The sequence below is a fragment of the Thamnophis sirtalis genome, unplaced genomic scaffold (genome assembly GCF_051295495.1).
Source record: "Thamnophis sirtalis isolate CommonGarterSnake01/CBP01778 unplaced genomic scaffold, rThaSir2_p1.2 scaffold_3, whole genome shotgun sequence".
Taxonomy (NCBI): domain Eukaryota; kingdom Metazoa; phylum Chordata; class Lepidosauria; order Squamata; family Natricidae; genus Thamnophis; species Thamnophis sirtalis.
This window is the reverse complement of record NW_028261383.1, coordinates 71,936,926-71,957,104: the sequence shown is the minus strand read 5'-3', so window position 1 is coordinate 71,957,104 and position 20,179 is coordinate 71,936,926. Positions and strand designations below refer to the sequence as shown.

The 20,179-nt window shown below is 35.4% G+C and overlaps 1 protein-coding gene across 11 annotated transcripts in view; it reads left to right on the top strand.

The window, feature by feature from the left end:
- Nucleotides 1-16,235, top strand: part of ATP2B2 (ATPase plasma membrane Ca2+ transporting 2) — a 134,372-nt gene extending 118,137 nt beyond the window's left edge. For 3 of the 11 annotated variants that reach the window (XM_087709126.1, XM_087709125.1, XM_087709123.1), the window contains 4 exons: nt 430-612; nt 6,950-7,121; nt 10,866-10,920; nt 15,277-15,408. In XM_087709126.1, the coding sequence (XP_087565252.1) occupies nt 430-612; nt 6,950-7,121; nt 10,866-10,873 (363 nt within the window). In that variant the 3' untranslated portion in view covers nt 10,874-10,920; nt 15,277-15,408. Of the gene's footprint in view, nt 1-429; nt 613-6,949; nt 7,122-10,865; nt 10,924-15,276 lie in introns of all 11 variants that reach the window. The other 8 variants (XM_087709120.1, XM_087709121.1, XM_087709119.1 and 5 more) reach the window with 4 other exon arrangements.
- Nucleotides 16,236-20,179: the final 3,944 nt, after the last annotated feature.

Below are 20,179 nucleotides of genomic sequence, written 5' to 3'. Positions count from 1 at the left end.
CCAACTCAGTTTGGCATTGATCCTTAATTCTCTTTTAATTCAGCATTTCTTTAAGAGAGAGGGGGGGAGGGAGGGAGAGAATGTCGGTCCCCCCTGGGGTCCCCCCTGCACTTTTGTGGAGCTAGTAATGATGGGCACTCACTTTTTTCACTGGCCATCTGCAAGCATTTATCCCAAAGGGGTGATTGGTTCTCAGCCTTTTAACCGAAATGTAGCCTTACCCTAATCCACTGTCCTCTATTCCTAATTCATTGAAGGAGATTAAGAAGAAGTCTGCTTTTAAAGGCTTTCAGGCTAATATGATTTCTCAGTTGAGTCACTATGTATCAATTTTTCCCCTAACATATCATTTGTACTTTTTGTAAGCTTAAATTTTCATCCCCTCTCTGCAAATTTTGTCTCTTGGCATAATTATAATGTTTATTTTAGGTCATTGCAACCATCCCAACCAGTAGGTTAAAATTTCTAAAGGAAGCAGGAGGGCTTACTTTAAAAGAAGAAGTGCCCGAAGAGGAGATGAGTGAAGATGTAGAAGAGATTGATCATGCAGAGAGGGAACTTCGCCGTGGACAAATCCTCTGGTTCAGAGGGCTTAATAGAATCCAAACCCAGGTATGTTGGATAAAAAATATGCTCCAGGAGAACAGTGACAATAGCAATAATCATGCAGATGCAAACTATAGCCTTAAACAACCTTTCTCACTTTCCCAATCCTCCAGATATATTGCACTTTTAATTCCATCATCCTCAGTTAGAATATTAGATGAGTACTGGCCAACAGGTTCTTTATTGATTTTTGCCTTTATTTTTATGGAAGTTACTGTAACAGGTCCTATATACATTACTATGTAATTATGGCTTGCATAAAGTCAGAATATTATAGTTCTAAATAGTGTGTTTCTCCAATCTATTTTCATTTTCAAGTAACACATTCTCAATTATTCAATTGTAAACTATATTTTTAGATTCTCAAAAATATGTCAGTGAAACCTAAGCTACATAGGCTAAGAATACATTTTCCACATGTTGTATGTTGCTGCCTTTCTGCTAGCAACATTAAGGGTTTATGTTGCATTGATTTGTTATATATTTACAAAACATAAGGGGGAAAAACCACTGCATCAGCATTATATGTAAATGGGTAAAATATACAGAAAAGTGTGGATTAAGTATTATAACAAACTTTTTAGCAAATTGCACTGTCATATCTCAATATATATTCAAATCATTGATTTCTCTATTTCTGTACAGAGTTCTTGTCATTGCAGAGAAAGTATAGAGTTATCACTAAAACCAGACATTTTTGAAAAGGCCCACTATTAAAATGCCAAGAGGGAACAAATGTTTGTAAGGTCAAGCCATGATTTTAGGTTAAGTGACTCCATCTCAGAAGCTTTATTTCTGCAGACCATGTTAAGCTGTGTTACAGTAAGTGCAGCCTCATTTTGTACTGTGACAGAAGTTTTTTTTTAAAGAAGGAATATATAGGGTAGAAAATAAAATTCACATCAGCCCAATGCACCCAGTGTTGCTGTCTAGAAATAAGAAATTAAAAGCAAAAGAAGTTAGTATTAGATGGAGAGCAACACATGGGAAGATAAATCTACATTACATGATAATTCAATAAAAAGCTGCTAACTTAAACCAGTAATTTACTAGCAATTTTTAGTAAAGGTTTTTTCAAAATGTATTCCCAAGGAGAGGCTATTATCTACCTTGAGTTTCCTCTAAATGTGGGTTATTTTCTTCCTGGTGGTTGCAGGAGGACTGTTGTCTGTTGAGATTTCTATCAGGATGTCTTTCTGGTTGTGGTGAGTGTAAACAACAAAGAGCCAACTCTCCACTTAGTTCCTCTCGTAGATTTAAAAATAGCCTTTAGTTCTTTTGTATGTCTTTATCTTCATGATCCATGGAAAATTCTTCTCTTCTTAACTGTTTCAACCAAAATAAACAATAATTATGCTTTCTTGCTAACCAAGACACTTCTCTTTTTACTTAGATGTAGATATAGCGTGGTAGGAATTTTAGCAATATATCTTAAAATAATCCCTCACTACTTTCTGCCCTTTTCTCTTTTTGTGCTAATTTGCAATCAATGAATAATTTTGAAAGAGTTTTAAAAATACTTATGGTGTACGCACTGAACACTGAACTGAGTTAACGAGAAGTGATTAGGAAACCTTGCTGTGTTATGATAGGGATTTATTGACATTATCCAAAGCTTTATGGCCTCTGGAAACCAGTGACGTGCGGTGAGGTTTATGGCTGGTGAGGCACTGACACAGTGGTGGGTTTCAAATTTTTTTAGACTTGTGGACTTCAACTCCCAGAATTCCACAGCCAGGCGTGCTCAGTTCTGATTTAAAGCGACAGCATTTGTTTTTCTCCTTTGCGGAAAAGTTTCCTTCATTCTTTTTCTTCTCCCCCCCCCTCCTTCCTCCCTCTCTCAAACAGACACACGCACACAGAGAAGTTGGATTGGACTATCTCTCCTACCCCCTTCCCTCTCTCACTCACTCTCTCTCAAACAAACACAAACACAGAAATTGAATGCAGCCTGCTGTCTGGGTGGGAAATGTCTGAAACGCAATAAAGCCCACCCACCCACTCACCTCCTGCTTGCAGGCTGGGGTGAGGGAAGAGGCAGAGAAGCTGGAGGGGAGCCGATCCGAGCCTTTGATTGCAGGCGGAGCCACGTTGTCTTTTCAAACTTGTAATCAGTGAAGCTGGGCTTATATAGTTTTATCCAGCTGTGTGTGTGTGTGTCTGTGTCTGTGTCTGTGTGTGTGTTTGAAAAGGCAACATGGCTCTGCCTGCAATCAAACTACACTTGGGGAGGGATCTACACTTGAGAATGAAATTTGAATTACTCCAACTCCCTCCGACCCACACGTACCTTTTCCAGCTGTTTCAGAGAGGATTTCAACTCTGCTCTTGCCTGTCAGCATGAAAAGAAAGCAAATGTAAAAGGAAAAAGGCAAGAGCTGAGATCAGGCTGAGCTAGTTGCTGCCAGAGTCACAGTGGATGACTCTGCTTAACTGTTTAAAAAAGCCTCTTAAAAAGTGCCCTCTACAGGAGGAGGCAGGAGAATGACTTGCCTCACCTATATCCGGAATTTTTAGGCTTTTAACCTTTGCTTAATTCTGCTCGAGTGATAATAAAATGCCTAAAGTCAGAAACGTCGTTCTCCTACCTCTTCCTGTAGTGGGTGCTTTTTTAGAGGCTTTTTTAAACAGTTAAGCATTAAGCAGAGTCATCCACAGTAACTCTGGCAGCAACTAGTTCAGCTTGACCTCAGCTCTTGCCTTTTTCTTTTTACACTTTTTTTTCTTTCATGATGACAGTGGTGAGACTCTGCCTCCCCTGCCTCCCCTGACTGCACGAACCTGCTGGAAACATGGAGAAGATAACCTCTCCACATTCTTTGTATTATTTAATGTACTAGACATATTTTGAAGAGAGGGAAGATAAAATAATTGGACACATATTCTTTTGGTTTTCCTCATGCTGTGGGAGGAGATGTGGTTGACAGAGATAAATCTCTGATCTTCTCAATTTCAGTTTTATTCCATCTTTTCCATAGAACTTACAACACCCCCCGCCCCCCCAGAAAATAATGGACTGTTGGATCAGAGAACAATCCCCCTTCTCCACCTATATTTTTACCTGTAGGATTTGTATAGATTTTTAAAACAAAGAAATCATTTTATGATTTTATTAAAGCCCTACATGGTATCGGACCTGGGTACTTGAGATACCGCCTTCTGCCAATTACCTCCTCACGACTGATTAGATCCCACAGATTAGGCCTCCTCCGGATTCCATCGACTAGCCAGTGTCATTTGTCGACCCCCCGGGGGAGGGCCTTCTCTGTGCTGCTCCGGCCCTCTGGAACGATCTCCCCATGGAGATCCAGACCCTCGCCACCCTTCAGGCTTTCCACAAAGCCTTTAAAACCTGGCTGTTCCGGCAGGCCTGGGGCTGATGAGTTCCCAGCTCCACTCGAATGGTTGTGGCTGTTGATGAGTTTTTAATCTGTTTATATTTGTCTGTCTTTTCGTTTTTTGTATTTCCCCTTTCCCCTATTTAGTTTGTTAGCCGCTCTGAGTCCCCTTGGGGAATAGGGCGGCATACAAGTTCAATAAAACTACAAACTACTACAACTATATTTTCGAGAAAGTAGCTATTCAGCTTCTCTTTCTCATAAACATACCCCGAAATACAGAGATGGAATATGACCACATAGAATACGTGCAGATCTGGTGGGTTAATATATCAGCAGATGAACCAGGCTGTGTGTCTCTCCACATTCACACAATGTGTTATTATCCACGAAGAACTTCCACTTGAGCAACTTGGTTTCATACTTAGGCACGCCAACTCTTAACCTATTCAGGGTCCTCCAAGTAGTATAAGAAAGATCAGATTCTTCAGCCATACCCTCCTTTAACATTATTCCTTGTTGAGGTCTCCTTCCTCCATCTTTTAATTTGATTTTGTTCTTGTGTACCCTCAAGAATGTTTATTCTTGCCATAAAGCTGTTCCTAAATCTGAGTCAGTGGGCTTGTCTGTTCAAAAGATATCCATTCACAGGAAGTTGCGGATCATTCTGTTTCTTAAAAGTGACATTGAATTGTTTTATGATATGTGTAAATAGAGATTTCTGTCCTACATTCATTTGAATAAAGTTATGAATGATTGATAAAATGGTGCTGTAGCCAATATGTTCTGGTGGCTGTGAAGTGGACACAGTTTCAGGAAATCCCATTTTTATGGGGTTTTCTAGAATTTTTCTTCAGAGTTGAGAGAGAACAAACTGCTCTTCTATAGTCTGCAGATTATAAACCAGTTATTTTAGCCATAAATAAAATATCATTCTTGTTGGGCTAAATCCAACTATGTGTAGGTCATTTTTGTAGGCTAGAGAGTCCACACAATTTGATGATCTAATTAACTGAGAACTATAGATAGACTCAATAATGTAGCTTTAGCTGCTTTCTCAGAAGAAAACGAATTAAAGTTGGATAATTATCTTTTTACTTTTAGTTATAATGCATTTCTTTTAAATCTGAAAGATAGGTGGAGTCAATTACTTGGGGTTTCACCATGTTCCATTCATAGCAGTTTCTTAACACAGATTCTAAAAGATTGCCTCTATTGGAGAGGGCATCATGCTACTGGATTAGAATAGTTTAATCCAGAAAATGTATTTAATTATAATTTAAGAGTATTAATTTATCTGGTAAGTAAGCATTTCTTAATATTAAGGATGCAAATGAGCCAAGCTCATTCCATAGTGTAGGGTGTTCATTCATGTGTCCCTTTGTGTAAATTAGTTTTTGGGTTGTAATTTGAAGTAATGAACAAGCTGAGTCATGGATCAAACATAAAAGATTGTACAAAGTTATCTTGATTAATATAGTTCATGTTGATAACATCTAAAATATTGTATGTATGTCTTTTTGTCTTAAACTTTGTATAATGCCAGAATGGACAGTAGATATAATGTTGTGACAGAACATTGATGTAAAATTGATGGAATTATTTTGATTTTTTTATATTTTGATTTTTTTATTGATTTGTTTTGATCTGGATTTGGTAAGAGAATTTTTTTAATGATGTCACCCTGTTTTAATACTTACACTACAGTTCTCATATGTTTCATGGCTAAACTTGGTGATTTTTAGCATATGTTCAGAGGTGCAAAAAAAAAGTTGTGGTATTACCTGCATTCTTGAACCTCTAGTTCCCTTTTCACAGATAGTTGTTTCATTTCTTACAAATGCTTTCCATGCCTTTATTCACTGTAATTTTAATAATATTTATTATTATTTGTAATTATAATCCTATAACTTTATAGCAAGGAAGAGTAATATTAACCCTTTTTTTACACAAGTGATGCCTAAGAGAAAGAGATCCAAATCACATGGTGATTCATAGGCAATTCAAAATATGTATCTGATTCCACCTTGGGGTTTTATGGAGGTAGCTGCCACAGCTGAAAACTACAAATAGCAAATTATTTTTTTAATTATCTTGTTTATCTAGGGTATATATATTTTCTTATAAACATCAAGATGTGTATATCTTGATCTGGGAAATTGGAAGTAGGAATCACTTTCATACTTTTTTTAATCCAAATAATTCCAGATTTTTCTTATAGTTATATCTATGGGAAGTTAGGTTTGCAAATGTTTGTCTTACAGAAATTAATCTATTCACTGGAAGATAGTGATTATGGTATTAATAAATCAACAGATATATTATTATATTCTTCCCTGGTCTCGTGTTTTCCATTTTTGTTGGTTTTCAGTTCCCAGCAATAGCATATGCAGCTCTGGTTGACCATAGATTATAGGACCTGACATCCAATATCATGATAATCACATTTGAAAAATTGTTCTATCTTACATGCTATTATGCAATCCTATAAAGAGTAAGCTGTGACTGAAAATGAAAAGAACCTATTTGGGGAAAGATAGTCATAGAATTACATTGAGCTACTCTAAAGTATATCATTTGTTATATGAAATTGGAAGTGTTTTAATATTTTTTCCTCCTAGTGAATAAAATTGATCTCCTGATAGATATAAAGATAATTAATGTCTACAGATGCAGTGTGTCTGAATGGCTTGAATTTATAGCACTCTCTGACGGAACCAGTAAAGTCCAAGGACAGCAGGAAAATATGCCCACCACACATTTCTTTTTAAGCCACAAATCTGCTATTATAAATCAACCCTAGCAGTGGTGTATTGCACAATTCTCTTTTGAATAGAAACTGTGTTCTCTAAATCTTAAAAAGACGTTTTCATTATTTTTGAGTCTGAAGATTGAAATGATTTTTGGGGGAAGCAGCTGAATATTATTAGAAAATACCGCTCCTGTCAGTTGCAAAGTTATGTCCATTCCTCAAGCAACTTGTCTCATTCTTTCCTCCATTACAGATCGAAGTAGTCAATACTTTCAAGAGTGGCACTTCCTTTCAGGGAGCTCTCAGGAGACAATCCTCCGTCACAAGCCAGAACCAGGATGTAACCAATATTTCTAGCCCTAGCCACGTTTCGTTATCCAATGCTCTTTCCTCTCCTACCAGCACACCTGCTGCGGCGGTTGGGCGTGAGTGTGTATTCTTACTGCATCTGCATACAGAGATGCTCATTTGTCTAGAAGTCACACGACTGAGCCACTGTGCCCTTTCCCATCTCTCTTCCATTTTAACATGAGTGGTATAGTTTTGCACACCAATACACTATTTTCTACAGGTCTTCATTTCCAATGATAAATTATGTCTTATTTGTAACTATTTTCCATGGAATAAATACCAATTTTCTCCTATAATGAATAGGTCTGTTCTTCGCATGTTCATATTTCTTCTTTGACTGCACAAATTTCTTTTACATTTCTCCAGGAATGCTCCAAATTGTTACATTGAGCTTGATTTTTTTTATATCAGTAAAATAGTAGGAACATACATAACTTCTAAGCTGTTAAAACTTCCTAAATTTTTTATTAACCAAAGTTACTTAATTTGACTTTGATTGACACTTAGTAGTGGTATCCCAGCCGAATTAGGTAACTTAAATCATTTACAAACCACTCACTATCACATAAATATGTAAAGAATGTCCCCATAACTCCTACACCTGTGAAATGACTCTCTTTTCCTTTGCTGGATTTGTTATGTCCGCTTAGACTTAGTGGTGAGTATCACCTGACAGAACCTTCAGCTAAGTCACGCCTCCTTTGGTCACATGATCTGGAGATGGAAATGGCATATGAGAAGTCTTGGTCCTGTGTAACAGTCTAAAGTCTTTTTTTAGTGTCTTTTTTTTTCAAAATTCTTGCATAAAAGACAAACTTCTCTAAAATGTACATAACAAAAAAAAAGTAAAAATTTTGATTTTTCCCATCTCTTCATTTTACCAAATTGGTACTCATGCGGGGAATAAAGAACATTTTTCATCTTCAGTGACTTAATTTTTTTAAAATCTACTCCATTATGCATGATGGTTTGCTTTTAAGATCTCAATACTCAACTTACAACCACAGTTGAACCCATAATTCCTGTTGCTAAGATGAAAGTTGTTAAGTGAGTGTTCCTCCATTTTACAACTATTTTTGCCACAGTTGTTAAGTGAATCATTGCAGTTGTTTAAGTTAGTAACACGATTGTTAAGCGAATCTTCCTCATTGACTTCGTTCCCCATTGACTCACAAAAGATGATCACATGACTCTGGGTAAAGATCATAAATATATGCCAATTTCAAAAAAAATTCCATTTTTGATCATGTGACCATCGGGATGCTGCAAAGATTGTAAGTGTGAAAGCCAGTCATAAGTTACTTTTTTAGTGGCATTGTAACTTGGAAGTCACTAAACAAATGGTTGTAAATTGAGGACTACCTTATAAGGCAGAATTCCAGGTATTAGACTTCTACTGCAGGGCATTCCTCTGCATGTTTAGTGAGCAATAAGTCCTGTAAAGATCAGGAGACTTATTCTGTGATAGGCCATGTACAGGACCACACTTTAAATAATAATTTAGATATATTTTAAACTTCTATAATATTTTAAACGAATCATGGCCTCAAATAAAATACATCTAGAGTTTTCTATTTGATGGTAGTAAAACATTTTTTGGGAACTTTTTAAAACAATTCATTCATTTAATTACTCTTTTATAATATAAACAGAACACAGAACAGTAATACACATGGATAGATGAAAACTGCAGTTGGCTTATATTAAACACAACTCCACAGATACCTTGGCTGGGATCCAGTGAACCTTCCCTGCAAATGACCGGTTTTTCCTAAAAAGAAGGTGTTGGAAGATGTTTTTCACCTTCCATTGGTCTGCAGAGGACTAAGAGACTTCAAAGGGCAATAAAAGAGTAGAAAAGTCCTGTCACCCGGACAGTAATCCACTGGAGTGAGTGTTGAAATTCATTCTCTGGATTACAAAAAAAAAAAAAAAGACTAAATTATGCTAAGCTGCAGCATACATAGTTAAAAAAAATAAAAAATATTTGTATGCAGCTAGCTGGTAATATATTCCAGGGGTCATTTAATTTTTTAAAAAAGAGAAAAGAAACAGAAACTGCATGTTCTGTCTTTGCACATTAATGCATTGATATACTAGCTGCATTGGCATTGGAGACTAACTCTACCTAGCAGCTCAGAGCATCCTTCAAATATCTTACATATCTTGCATCTTTCATTTAATTTCATTTATCACTCTATTCTAACATTTAAAACGTATATACTTGTGCTGTTAATTTTCAACATTGTATTGAAAAGTATCACTTCATAAAGAATTGTTTATATTGGAGTACCTTTTTTGAAAAAAAATATATGAAGTGTTTCAATAAAGTTGTTGATTATGCAATGGCCTGTTCTGCTCTGTGAGCTCAAAAGACTGAAAAATTACATGAATCCGAATTTTGATAGGATTCAAATATGATGCAACTCTGATTGCTACCTAATTAGAATGCAGTTTAAAAAAAATAAAATCCTGATTCATCTGCAAAATAAAATAAGTGTTTTATCCAAAGTCTTGCTAATAGAATGTCTGAGTTCAAAATAGATATTTTTTTATGATTAGATGCCCATTTTCCAGCACTTATAAGGAAAATTTAGATAAGTATGTGAACGACCCTGATTTATACACCAACTCTGTGACTGTGGGCATAGTATGTCTTTTCTAATAATTAAAATAGTGATATTTTTCATGTTTCTGCTAAAGACGTTGGCTCATTCGTGTGAAAGAGTCTTTTTTTCAGACTTTGCACACAAATGCGAGAAAGGATACAGCTGCTTTAATTGGTAGCAGAAGGCTGCTTTGCTCACCCAGAGGAAGTATAAAAACCCCTGAAAGTTCTTGACAAATCCTCCTCAAAGAACTCCTTTAGAGCTGTGCCGATCTGATATGCTCAATGAAGAAGTTTTTTGAAGAGGATTCTAATCTCAGAGTTCTTATTTGCTTGGGTTCATTAGTTGGAACTTGACAGTTCTATTCAAAGCATATACAACCTTAATAGTTATATTTGGCATACTTTTTCTCTTCTTGTAAAATATGATCAAATATTTAGGAAAGATTGTAGAACAATTTTCTAGAACAAGTCCATCTTCATCATAGAGATTGCTTATGTGTTTTGGTAGATTGACTTAAGAAAGTGCCACCCCAATTCAGTGCTCTACCACCCCTCTGAGTTGGCATCTACTTTTCTGGCAGATGTGGCACACAGCAGTGTCAGGCCTGCCGTGTGCTCCTGAAGACAAAATTGTATGTGTCAACCTGGATTCCTTTCTCATGAAGGACAAGTGCAAGTCTCAAACAGCCCATGTTGTCCCCTCTAAAACAATATATACTTTAAAAGATGTTGTTTTTTTGTTGGTATTGAAATTTCTGCAGCTAGTCCACATCGTTTCTGCATGTGGAATAGATAACAATGCTTTCTCGTCAGGCACTGGAATAAAAACTCTTGGGCTCTAAGAGACAAAAATTCTAATAACTATCTTTGTGATGGTGCTGGTTGAGTTCTCTATCAGGACATGCCCAAGGTATTATGGCTGCTAGCAAAATAGAAATATTCCTCAGTATTTTTAATATGCTGAGTGTATTCCAAAAGGAGGGCAAATCATAATTAATTAATTGAACCTCAGTCTTGCCTTTGCATAATTGCAACTTCAACTAAGTAAAGCAATTGCTCCCTCTGAGTTAGCATCTCTTTGCAAAACTGACTTCACATTTACCTGACCAGCTCTTCTTCGCGTAGGGCTTTCAGTAGAAATGAAATATTTGCTTTTGCAGTACCCTTCACTCTGCTTTCTGAATATTCAATGTGTTTGTTTTCCTAGAGGGCTAGAGATCCCTGGACAAAGGGTTCAGCAGGAGAGAGTGCAATAAAAAGAGGTTGTGAGTCTTTAACCTTGAGCCTGATAATCAATGTGAACCCAATTCTGGTACTTGGCTTAGATAAAGCCAGGTAAACATTCGAGTATAAGCCCATATCCTACCACTCTAGTTCAACTGAAAATGGGTTATCGATACTGCATTGTGAGGAGGGATACTCTATACTTGGCCAGAATGATTATTTTTCTTCAAATGGAGGTAAAAATCTGTTAGTGTTTTATCCTTTGTTTGCTGACTAGAACTATTGAAGTCTTGCTTTCAGCAAATCTGAAAAACTTTTCATTGCAGCAGCAGAGAAGAAGAAAGTGGAAACTAAAAGCCATGTCAGAATGTCCTGAAATGTGATTCCCCACCCTTACCCCAGTCCTTTGTTAAGAACATTTTTCTGTTGTCTCCATTCCTGTAAGAAAATTGAACCATGTTTCTTGCTGTTTATCATTTCTTTTCATTAGCTGTCTCCATTACATAATCGCCATCTTTATGATATACATATTTTCTGGTGTGTTTCCATACAATATATGTGCACAGAAAGCAGGCCTGCGAAGTTTCAAAGATGCCATGTAATAACCTAATCTCCTGCATTTACCTTCACAAAATCTCTGAATGGAGATTCAGTTATTCTTTTGTATAAAAGTTAAATGTGATTCTATAGATCCTAATTTAATGTAAAGATCAGCAAATAGAAAGTTCTTTGGAGATGATATTCTTTGAATTTCCTGGATTTTGTGTATGCAGAATTGCTAAAGTGTGCCTCATTCTAAGAGTTTCACAAACTAGTTTGGGAACAAGGCAATGTCAAAGCAATATTTGCACATTCTTTTAAAATAGACTAGATGCATACTGATGCCTCTTAGAATCTTCTACAATGAAAGTCAAACTAATTTGGCCATGGCACATTATTTCTAGAAAAGAAATTAAAAACAATGGATACAATTGCAATTTAAGCAACAGCTTATTCTGCCACTACAGATGATAGTTGCCTGCAATACTTCATGAGGGTCTTTTCACTATATTCATTTACAGCTATATGTGAAAGAGAGCTTCCCATCTACACATGAATCATCCTTGCTTAACTTCTCCCAACTTTATAGGGAGCAAACATTATTCTTTACTCTGCATCTTGAGGAGGAATAATTCAAAAGATTTTCCTAAAAAAGAAGAAACACATGGGCCAAATGCAACCCAGACCCCTAGTAGCCTCTAGACCCATGATGGCGAACCTATGACATGTGTGCCAAAGGTGGCCTGCAGTCTCTGTGGGCACACACAGAGTTGCCAGCTGCTCTTCTGGTTTCTGGCGGTCTTTGCATGCCAGAGCACCGGAAACCTGAAGACCAGGTGGCCAGCACGCATGTGCACACCAGCCAGCTGATCTTCGGGTTTCCGGTGCTCTGGCATGTGCATGTGCTCTGCTTTGGGCACTCTATGCCAAAAAGGTTCCCCATCACTGCTCTAGACAGCTTCCTAAAGTCAGATCACTGATACAGCAATGGAGGCAGAATGACGAATAAAGTTTTGTTTGTATCATTTCTATAGCCTAGTGATGTGGTCCACCAGATAGATTATTTTTGGACTATACCAAGAAGGTGTTCACTGGATTATCTTGCCTATCCTCTTTTTTAATCATTGCTTCCAATGCCTATAGTAAACATAGTAACAGCCCTCCAAGCAAAAGATTTCTGAGTGCTTATTAAACGTTTTTGGCAGTGGTTTGCTCTTCAAGCTTGTTTCAATTTAGTTTCTGAATGTTTCGTTACCAGACTAGGTAATATCATCAGCAGGATTTTATAAATTAAAGGAGAACAGGACAAGAAAATCCTGCTGCTGATGCTACCTAGTCTGGTAACAAAATGTTCAGAAACTAAACAAGCTTGGAGAGCAAACCACTGCCAAAATCTAAAACCCGAACTGCAAGTATTTTCTCTTATTTCAAAACACATTAATAGTATCCCAAAAATACAAATAGCTTGTGAGGAGATCTTACATCTAATACATATAAAGTAGTCCTAAATGTTTATAATTGCTCTGTGACTCCAGACCACATTCTTTGAAACACAGATTGTCCCTGATGAGTTACAGACAAATGAATGTCTTTTGAAATTATTTGTGCAAAAGACCCACGATTTTTTAAAATTAGAATTTAAACAGAATTAACTACTCAATTTTTCTATAGAATATACAGGCCTATAGAGATGTAACATTGGAATAACAACTGTTAAGTGGACAGGGATAATTCCTTTCTCAGCCCGTTTTCTCTCTCTGTCAAGATGAGCTTTCATACTGGGCATTTTCTGTTTCAGAGTTCTTTGGCCAGAGTATGAAGTAGTTAAATGCCCATTATGTTTCTCCTACCATAAATGCTTGAACAAGAAAAGACCTTAGGGATCATTTCTGAGAAGAGTTCCCCAATACATAGATTAAGTGCAGTATTACCAGCAGATGTAGTTTTGGTCAAGGGGGGAAATGTTTTAACCAGCTGGTGCATATATGCAAGATTGAAAGGACAGCAAGAAACTGGAAATGTGCTTGGCCTATTGTGTGTCTGCAGCAACTAACTTTGAAGAGTTCACAAAAAGAACTTTGAAGACTTAGAAACTTTTATGTGTGAGGAAAACTGTTTGCTTTCCTTTCCCTTTTCTCATTTTGGCTTTGCAACAGTAGTTAAGTCCAAAATTTCACTGGCTCTTCAAGTTCTAGATGCAATCACAAGTAAATTTAGACGCTACTGATGTGATCTCAGTTTTTCTGATAAGTTTTTTTCTAATCGAGGGCCACATTTTAAAGCAGGGGTTTGCAACTGTAGGAAGTTTTAAGAGAGTTTCCAGACACAATGATGCCACTAGAAGAGGTAGGACTGGATTTTTTTTAATTTTTAAGATAGTTCCAGTCTCCTCACCAGCTTTAAATCCTGTAGCCTGCAGTGTGGCTGCAATGACCTTGTTTAAGGCATGAGCAGTATTGTTTCATTCACCCTATAATTAAGGGCCAAGCAAAATGCCCAGAAGTCACAGGATTCATTTATAATCATGATACATTTCTCAACAGTGCACATATTTTACCATTCTGGTTTTTATTCCTTGGTGATTTTTTTTTACCTTCAAGAAACACCACTTTTCTCCTTGGTAGTGGGAGAATAGGAGACATTTAAAGCACTCTTCTTTGAAGGAGAACAGAACAGATGGATCAGTTCTCACCTCAGATGTCAGCAGATGTAGAAATTGGTCTGTTGTATTGCCATAATTCTATCTAATAAAACCTATTGCTCACTTTTCTCATCTTATAATTTACTAAGAGAAAAGCAGGAAAAATACACTGAAACAATTAAATGGTCATAGTTCAAGAGCTGCAGAACTGACATAAAAATATACCTTTACTAACTTACCTTTATGAGTCATATTTGCAAGGCTTACATACTTCATCTGTATGAAGTAATCTGATGTTTTATAATTCCATTATATGAAACCTGATAATCACAATATATAATAAATTATTACATAGGATTTTTTTTTAAAAAATGGCTAGAACATTGGGTTTATACTCGAGTGTTTACCTCACATATGCATGAAAAATAAATAGAAGTTGATCAACAGTTTCATGTTCACATTATCCAGGCTTTCAAGTGTAGTTGTTGTGTGCCAGTTAGCTGTGTTTATGTGATAACAGACTTTTTCCTAGCATGTTTTTGCCCCAATATTTTGTCTGCTTGGCTTCTTCTTCTTCTTCTTTGTTGTTGTTGTTGCTGTGCTCCTGGCTGCTTCATTTATTTTGCTTTATTTTATTTTATTTGGAAAAAAAGACGGTCATTATTTTTTGGGGTTCTTACATTTGGCTCCTGTGTTTGTCTCTCATACTTTTCCATCCAATTGTGTCTTGTGTTTTGTGCTTTCTTGTTTGAGATATGCAATTTATTTTGTCTTATACTTTTCTGTACAAAGGAATACTGTAAAAAAACCACACCAAGGCTTTCCTTCTTACTCACTGCAAAAAACGATAAAGATGCATGGTACTACATTTGCTTTGGAACTAACATGGCTTGTCTTTTACTAGGAATGTACCACATGAGTGGATTTCGCTTTCTTTAACCAGCGCTTCCCATCAGTTCTGGAAACAGGTCTGATGGCTTTAAACTCATATGGTCTTAACATTGCAGTTCATACAGATGCTCAAAATGTACAAAGCTGAGCCTCTTGTTTATGCCTTTAGAATCCAGAGACTGTGAACTACAGCTGCCTGTGTGCCCTAACCATACATCACATTTTTTCACTCAATATCCCTTCCCCCAAGAATTGACATCACTCTGTGGTGCTTTCAAAAAGCAGTTGCCACTGACATCTCTCATCTTTTTCCTTCTCCCAGATCCGCGTCGTGAAGGCATTCCGTAGCTCTCTCTATGAAGGTTTGGAAAAACCGGAATCTAGAACCTCCATTCACAACTTTATGACTCATCCTGAATTTAGGATAGAAGATTCCCAGCCCCATATTCCTCTCATTGATGACACAGAACTAGAAGAAGACTCTGTCCTCAAGCAAAAGCCGAGTCCCCCATCTTCACTGAACAAGAACAATAGTGCTATTGACAGTGGGATCAACCTTACAACTGACACAAGCAAATCAGCTACCTCTTCTAGTCCAGGAAGCCCAATCCATAGCCTGGAAACATCACTTTAGCTGAAAAAGTCACTGCAAAAATATCAATATAAATAATAATAATAATAATAATATATAACAGAGACTAATAAGTATAAACAATGCTGGCTGAGAAGCTGTTTGAATTCCTGATCACTTTGAAGAAACAGATAAATGAATGCATCATTAGTCACAGTGATTTTTGGAAGAATGAATGGTTGATTGACATATTCCCCCTTTTGTCTCCTGCAGAAACAAACAAAAACAATACAAACGCTATCCTGCATGAATGTATTACCCACTTCAACCTGACCTCCTTTTTAATTCCTTGAACAGGAAAAGGAGAAGACTTATTTGAAGCTATTTATCCAATTCACCAGTTTGTGAGTTTTTTAAATGCTTGTGTGGCATGGACTCAGTTGTATAGATTAATTTAAATTTTTTTTTTGAAATTGCAAAGCTTAACTTGCACAATAGATTTGCACCAGTTGGCCAGAGGAACCTAAAATGAACATTTATGAAAATATATATAGAAATATATAAATAATATATTATAACTATATATATATATATAAAAATATATCTCCATTATCTAAGCTTACACACATATACATATACTCATATATACTATATGTGCATGTGTGTGCACAAGTATGTATGTATATGTGTGTGTGTGTGAAATTATATATATATATATATATATATATATATATATATATATATATATATATATATATATATATATATATATATATATATATATATATATATATATATATATATATATATATATATATATATATATGACATACACACACACATACACACATTTCTTTGTTGGCATGTTGCCTTTTTTCTGCTCAAATCATTCTATTTTAACTTATTTATGTCCTGAAAATAAAGAATGTAATTTGTTTACAGAACTGTAGATAATTTCCTTAACATTTGTAGGTTTAAGACAGCACTACCTGCCGAGATCATTTACAATTTGCTGTGATCTGATTTTTGCCTGACAGATTGGAGGGGTTTGGGGGTGGGAGGTGGGTGGGGTTATGTAGATACTGCTAGCAAATAACAAAGAAGCCAAACTATTACAAACTGGATGTAGCATTGTGATCCCAAATAGAGGGTTCTGAACAGAAAGGCTTCCTTTGTTTTAAAAAAATTAAATAATCAGGTTTTTTGCTCTCTCTCTCTCTCTCTCTTTCTCTCTTTTTTAATGAACTGTTTCATTTCATCTTGATGCAATACTCAATAATGAGGCCATTTCATTATTTAAATGTATTGCGACGGCTTCTTAAAAATATTTTTTTTAAAAAGAGATTATAATAAAGTTCACTGGAGTTTCTGAATATCCATTCGAAAATAAGTTATATTTAGCTTTGTATGAAGATCAGACTAATATTGGAATACTGTGTGCTGATTCTGTTTTATTAAAAATGTAGACATTCATTTGTTGCAAAATATGGGCTGTTGGCATTTTGGATGAGAACCACTATGGTTTGTTGCTTTGATATGAAAAAAAAAGAGAAAATATATAATTTTCTGCACTATGTAGTTCTGAATGAAACTTTATGAAATGTATACTAACGTGCTTTGTGTGATTATTTTAAAACCTAGTCTTCCCATAGTCACAAACGTATATAGTAGAAATTAACCAACTTTGATTTCATATTGTGCTTTCTACAGGGAAGGCAAGCCCCTAATCACGTTTGGTACGTGGTTGGACCTTCCCCCCCCTCAAGATGGTAACAGCCCTGAAAATGTAGACACTTCTATAATTGTTATGTCAACCATTTGAATGCAAAGCTCTTTGTGGGTCACAATTTTTTCATAACTGACTTTTCTATTTAGTACAAGGTTTGCTTGAACACTTTTCGGCATATGATCTTTTCCATAAAATATAGACCGGGAGACATTTTGATTAACACAACGATACCCGAAGAGTGGGCAAAAGACCATTTTACTTAGCTTATCAACTTACTAGTAGTAATATTACCTGCTGTTGAAGTTGTTTGATGAAGCGGATCAACTCTGTAATCAGAAGAACCATTGCAAGCCAGAAACACTTCAGTCAAGATAAGGTTCCTGGCCAAATGCCAGCTTGAAATGAATAATAATCCAAGGGCATGCTCATGACTATTCAGCCAGGAAAATTCTAATCAACTTGAATTGTCAGCTTCTGGACTTTTCTAATATGGTTTTGATGTATTTTGACAATACACTATTTGTTTTGATCCAAACGTCTGACAGAACAGCAAATGTTTCTAGATTTGTGCAACCCTCTTCTCAATGGTGTTTCCCATTTCTTAACTCTCACAGCTGGCAGGAAAGTCCAGCTGATCAGTTTATTCTTACAATCAAACTGAAAATTTGTCAGGGTACAACCTTGGATTGTAAATAACAGTGACTAACTTTTGTGTATCACTGAGATTCTATATTCTACATGGAATACCGCATCTGAGAATATAAAGTCTATATACAGGGAAAAGCATGTCGATTTGAACTCAAGTAACTACAGAATTATTGCTATTGGAATACATTCTGTTTACAACATTTTAATGATAATGATTTACCCTTCCCCCCCCCCCAAGATTGGCTTTTTTCCCCCTTGTATTTTTTTCTTTAAGATTTCACTATGTTTGTGTGTGTGTGTGTGTGCGTGTGTTGTAATATTGCTTCCTAAATAACTAGAAGGTATCTACCATTTGCTGACTTGAAAAACTGTTCAAAAGAAACCAGCACTCAATTTGTACATACCTGGTTTTAAAAGAAAGAAAATAGATGATATATTAATGTGATGCATAGGATTCTCTCAAGAACAACAAAAAACTGTGCTTATGTACACGTAAAAGAGCTTTTTTCAAGAAAATGATGAAAATGGATGAGTTCAAAAAACCTTTTGATTACCAGATGTGCATCATGTACTTTTCTATTGCTTGGCCTCTTTGTGACAGGAGGAGTGGTATGAAAAAACTACGATGATCTATATGTTGAAATTCACTGCAATATATAAAATGCTTGCTCTCTATTGTACCTGAAAGCATGAGATCTGTGGAACAAAAAAAATACAGCAGTACATTTGGCAATCCATCCCACTAGGGGTTATTATTTCTATATGTTTATTCATCTGTTTTTATGAATTTTTTAAATCTAGACAATAATTGTAAATAAAGAGCTCACTGTCTCTATTCATTTAATACTATGCAAAATATTTGTGCTTTTTATTGTTATTCTACAGTGCGATGCTGGAATGTTTGTAGTTTCAAAAACAAAACTATACACTACGACCCAACAATCCAGAAGTAAAATATTTGATATAAATTATTTTATAGTTTAAAATAATATTATGTTTTTCTTGCTGCTTTCTGTCAAATAAATATCTCCTGGCAGGAGTACAAGTGGAAATTGAAAATAAATAAAATAAATTCAATGGGGCAGCATGAATAAAGGTCTGAAAATAACATTTTTTTTATTTCCACTTTCCATTGTGATAGCACATTTTTGAGTATATTTAATATAATTATTTAATCTATTTTATTCCAAACTATTAGAAGTGTTTTGCCACAGAAAGAATACTTTGCCGGACACTGCTGATGGAATTAAACTCTTCATAAAGAAGTTGAGGCATTTGACTGAAAATCTGAAACTTTTCCTTAGATCATTTATTAATAAAAACACCTAATTAATTTACCACAGGGTACATGGATTCATTTGGTAAACCACAATCTGATCTTATATAAATGATGGAATTATATTGGTTATCTAAATTATTTTGCCAAATGATTAGAATTTTTTTGAAGGATGAGATAAATGGATGAGATAAATTTATTATCTGTGCCTAACCTCTGAAATGCTAAAGAAATATTTTTCTTACCAATTGTAACTGTGCTCCAATTCCGAAATGCAGCAGAATTTAAATATTTTCTCCTTAATAAAGACCACTGTCAAAACTAAAATATTGTTAATGTAAAAGTTCTTCAAAATTTTTATAATTTCTTCAGAAGAACTTTCTAGCATATGGCAGAAGTCAAAGATTCTGAAAATGCCTCAGATAGTTTAAATGTCTATTTTATCTGCACTGCATTAATAATAACGAGACTTAAATAAATTACTAATGCTTTTCACTGTATAGGGAATTCTAGCATTATATATTAAGGATCAATTCATGAAATACATACAACTGATTTGAAAATGCTTTAATTTTCTCTCCGGGGTTTTATATGTCTTAAATGTGACTTTGTTCATCATCACTTCTATGGTTGTATTTAACAACATTTTGCTTTGGTTTAAGCTGTCCAGAATCCAAATTTCTGATGCAAGTCCTCAAAATATACTCTATATAATTATTTCATCAAGCTGTTACGATCTTGTCTTTTATAATCAATTGTGAGAGACGGGATCTCATAAATCTTCTCTTTTACAGAAGATACTATAATTTTGAGAAAAACATTTGAGTTTGTCAGACAATTCACATTATTTCAATATAATGTGATATATAAATTGTCATGTGATTTTGTGAGTGGCAAATAGGTTTAAATAAATACATTTTTCAAGTAGTAGGTAATTTTCTTATTTTGCCAGAGTAATGAGGGAATATTGTAACGAATTGAGAATGGGCTGAGAATGGGCT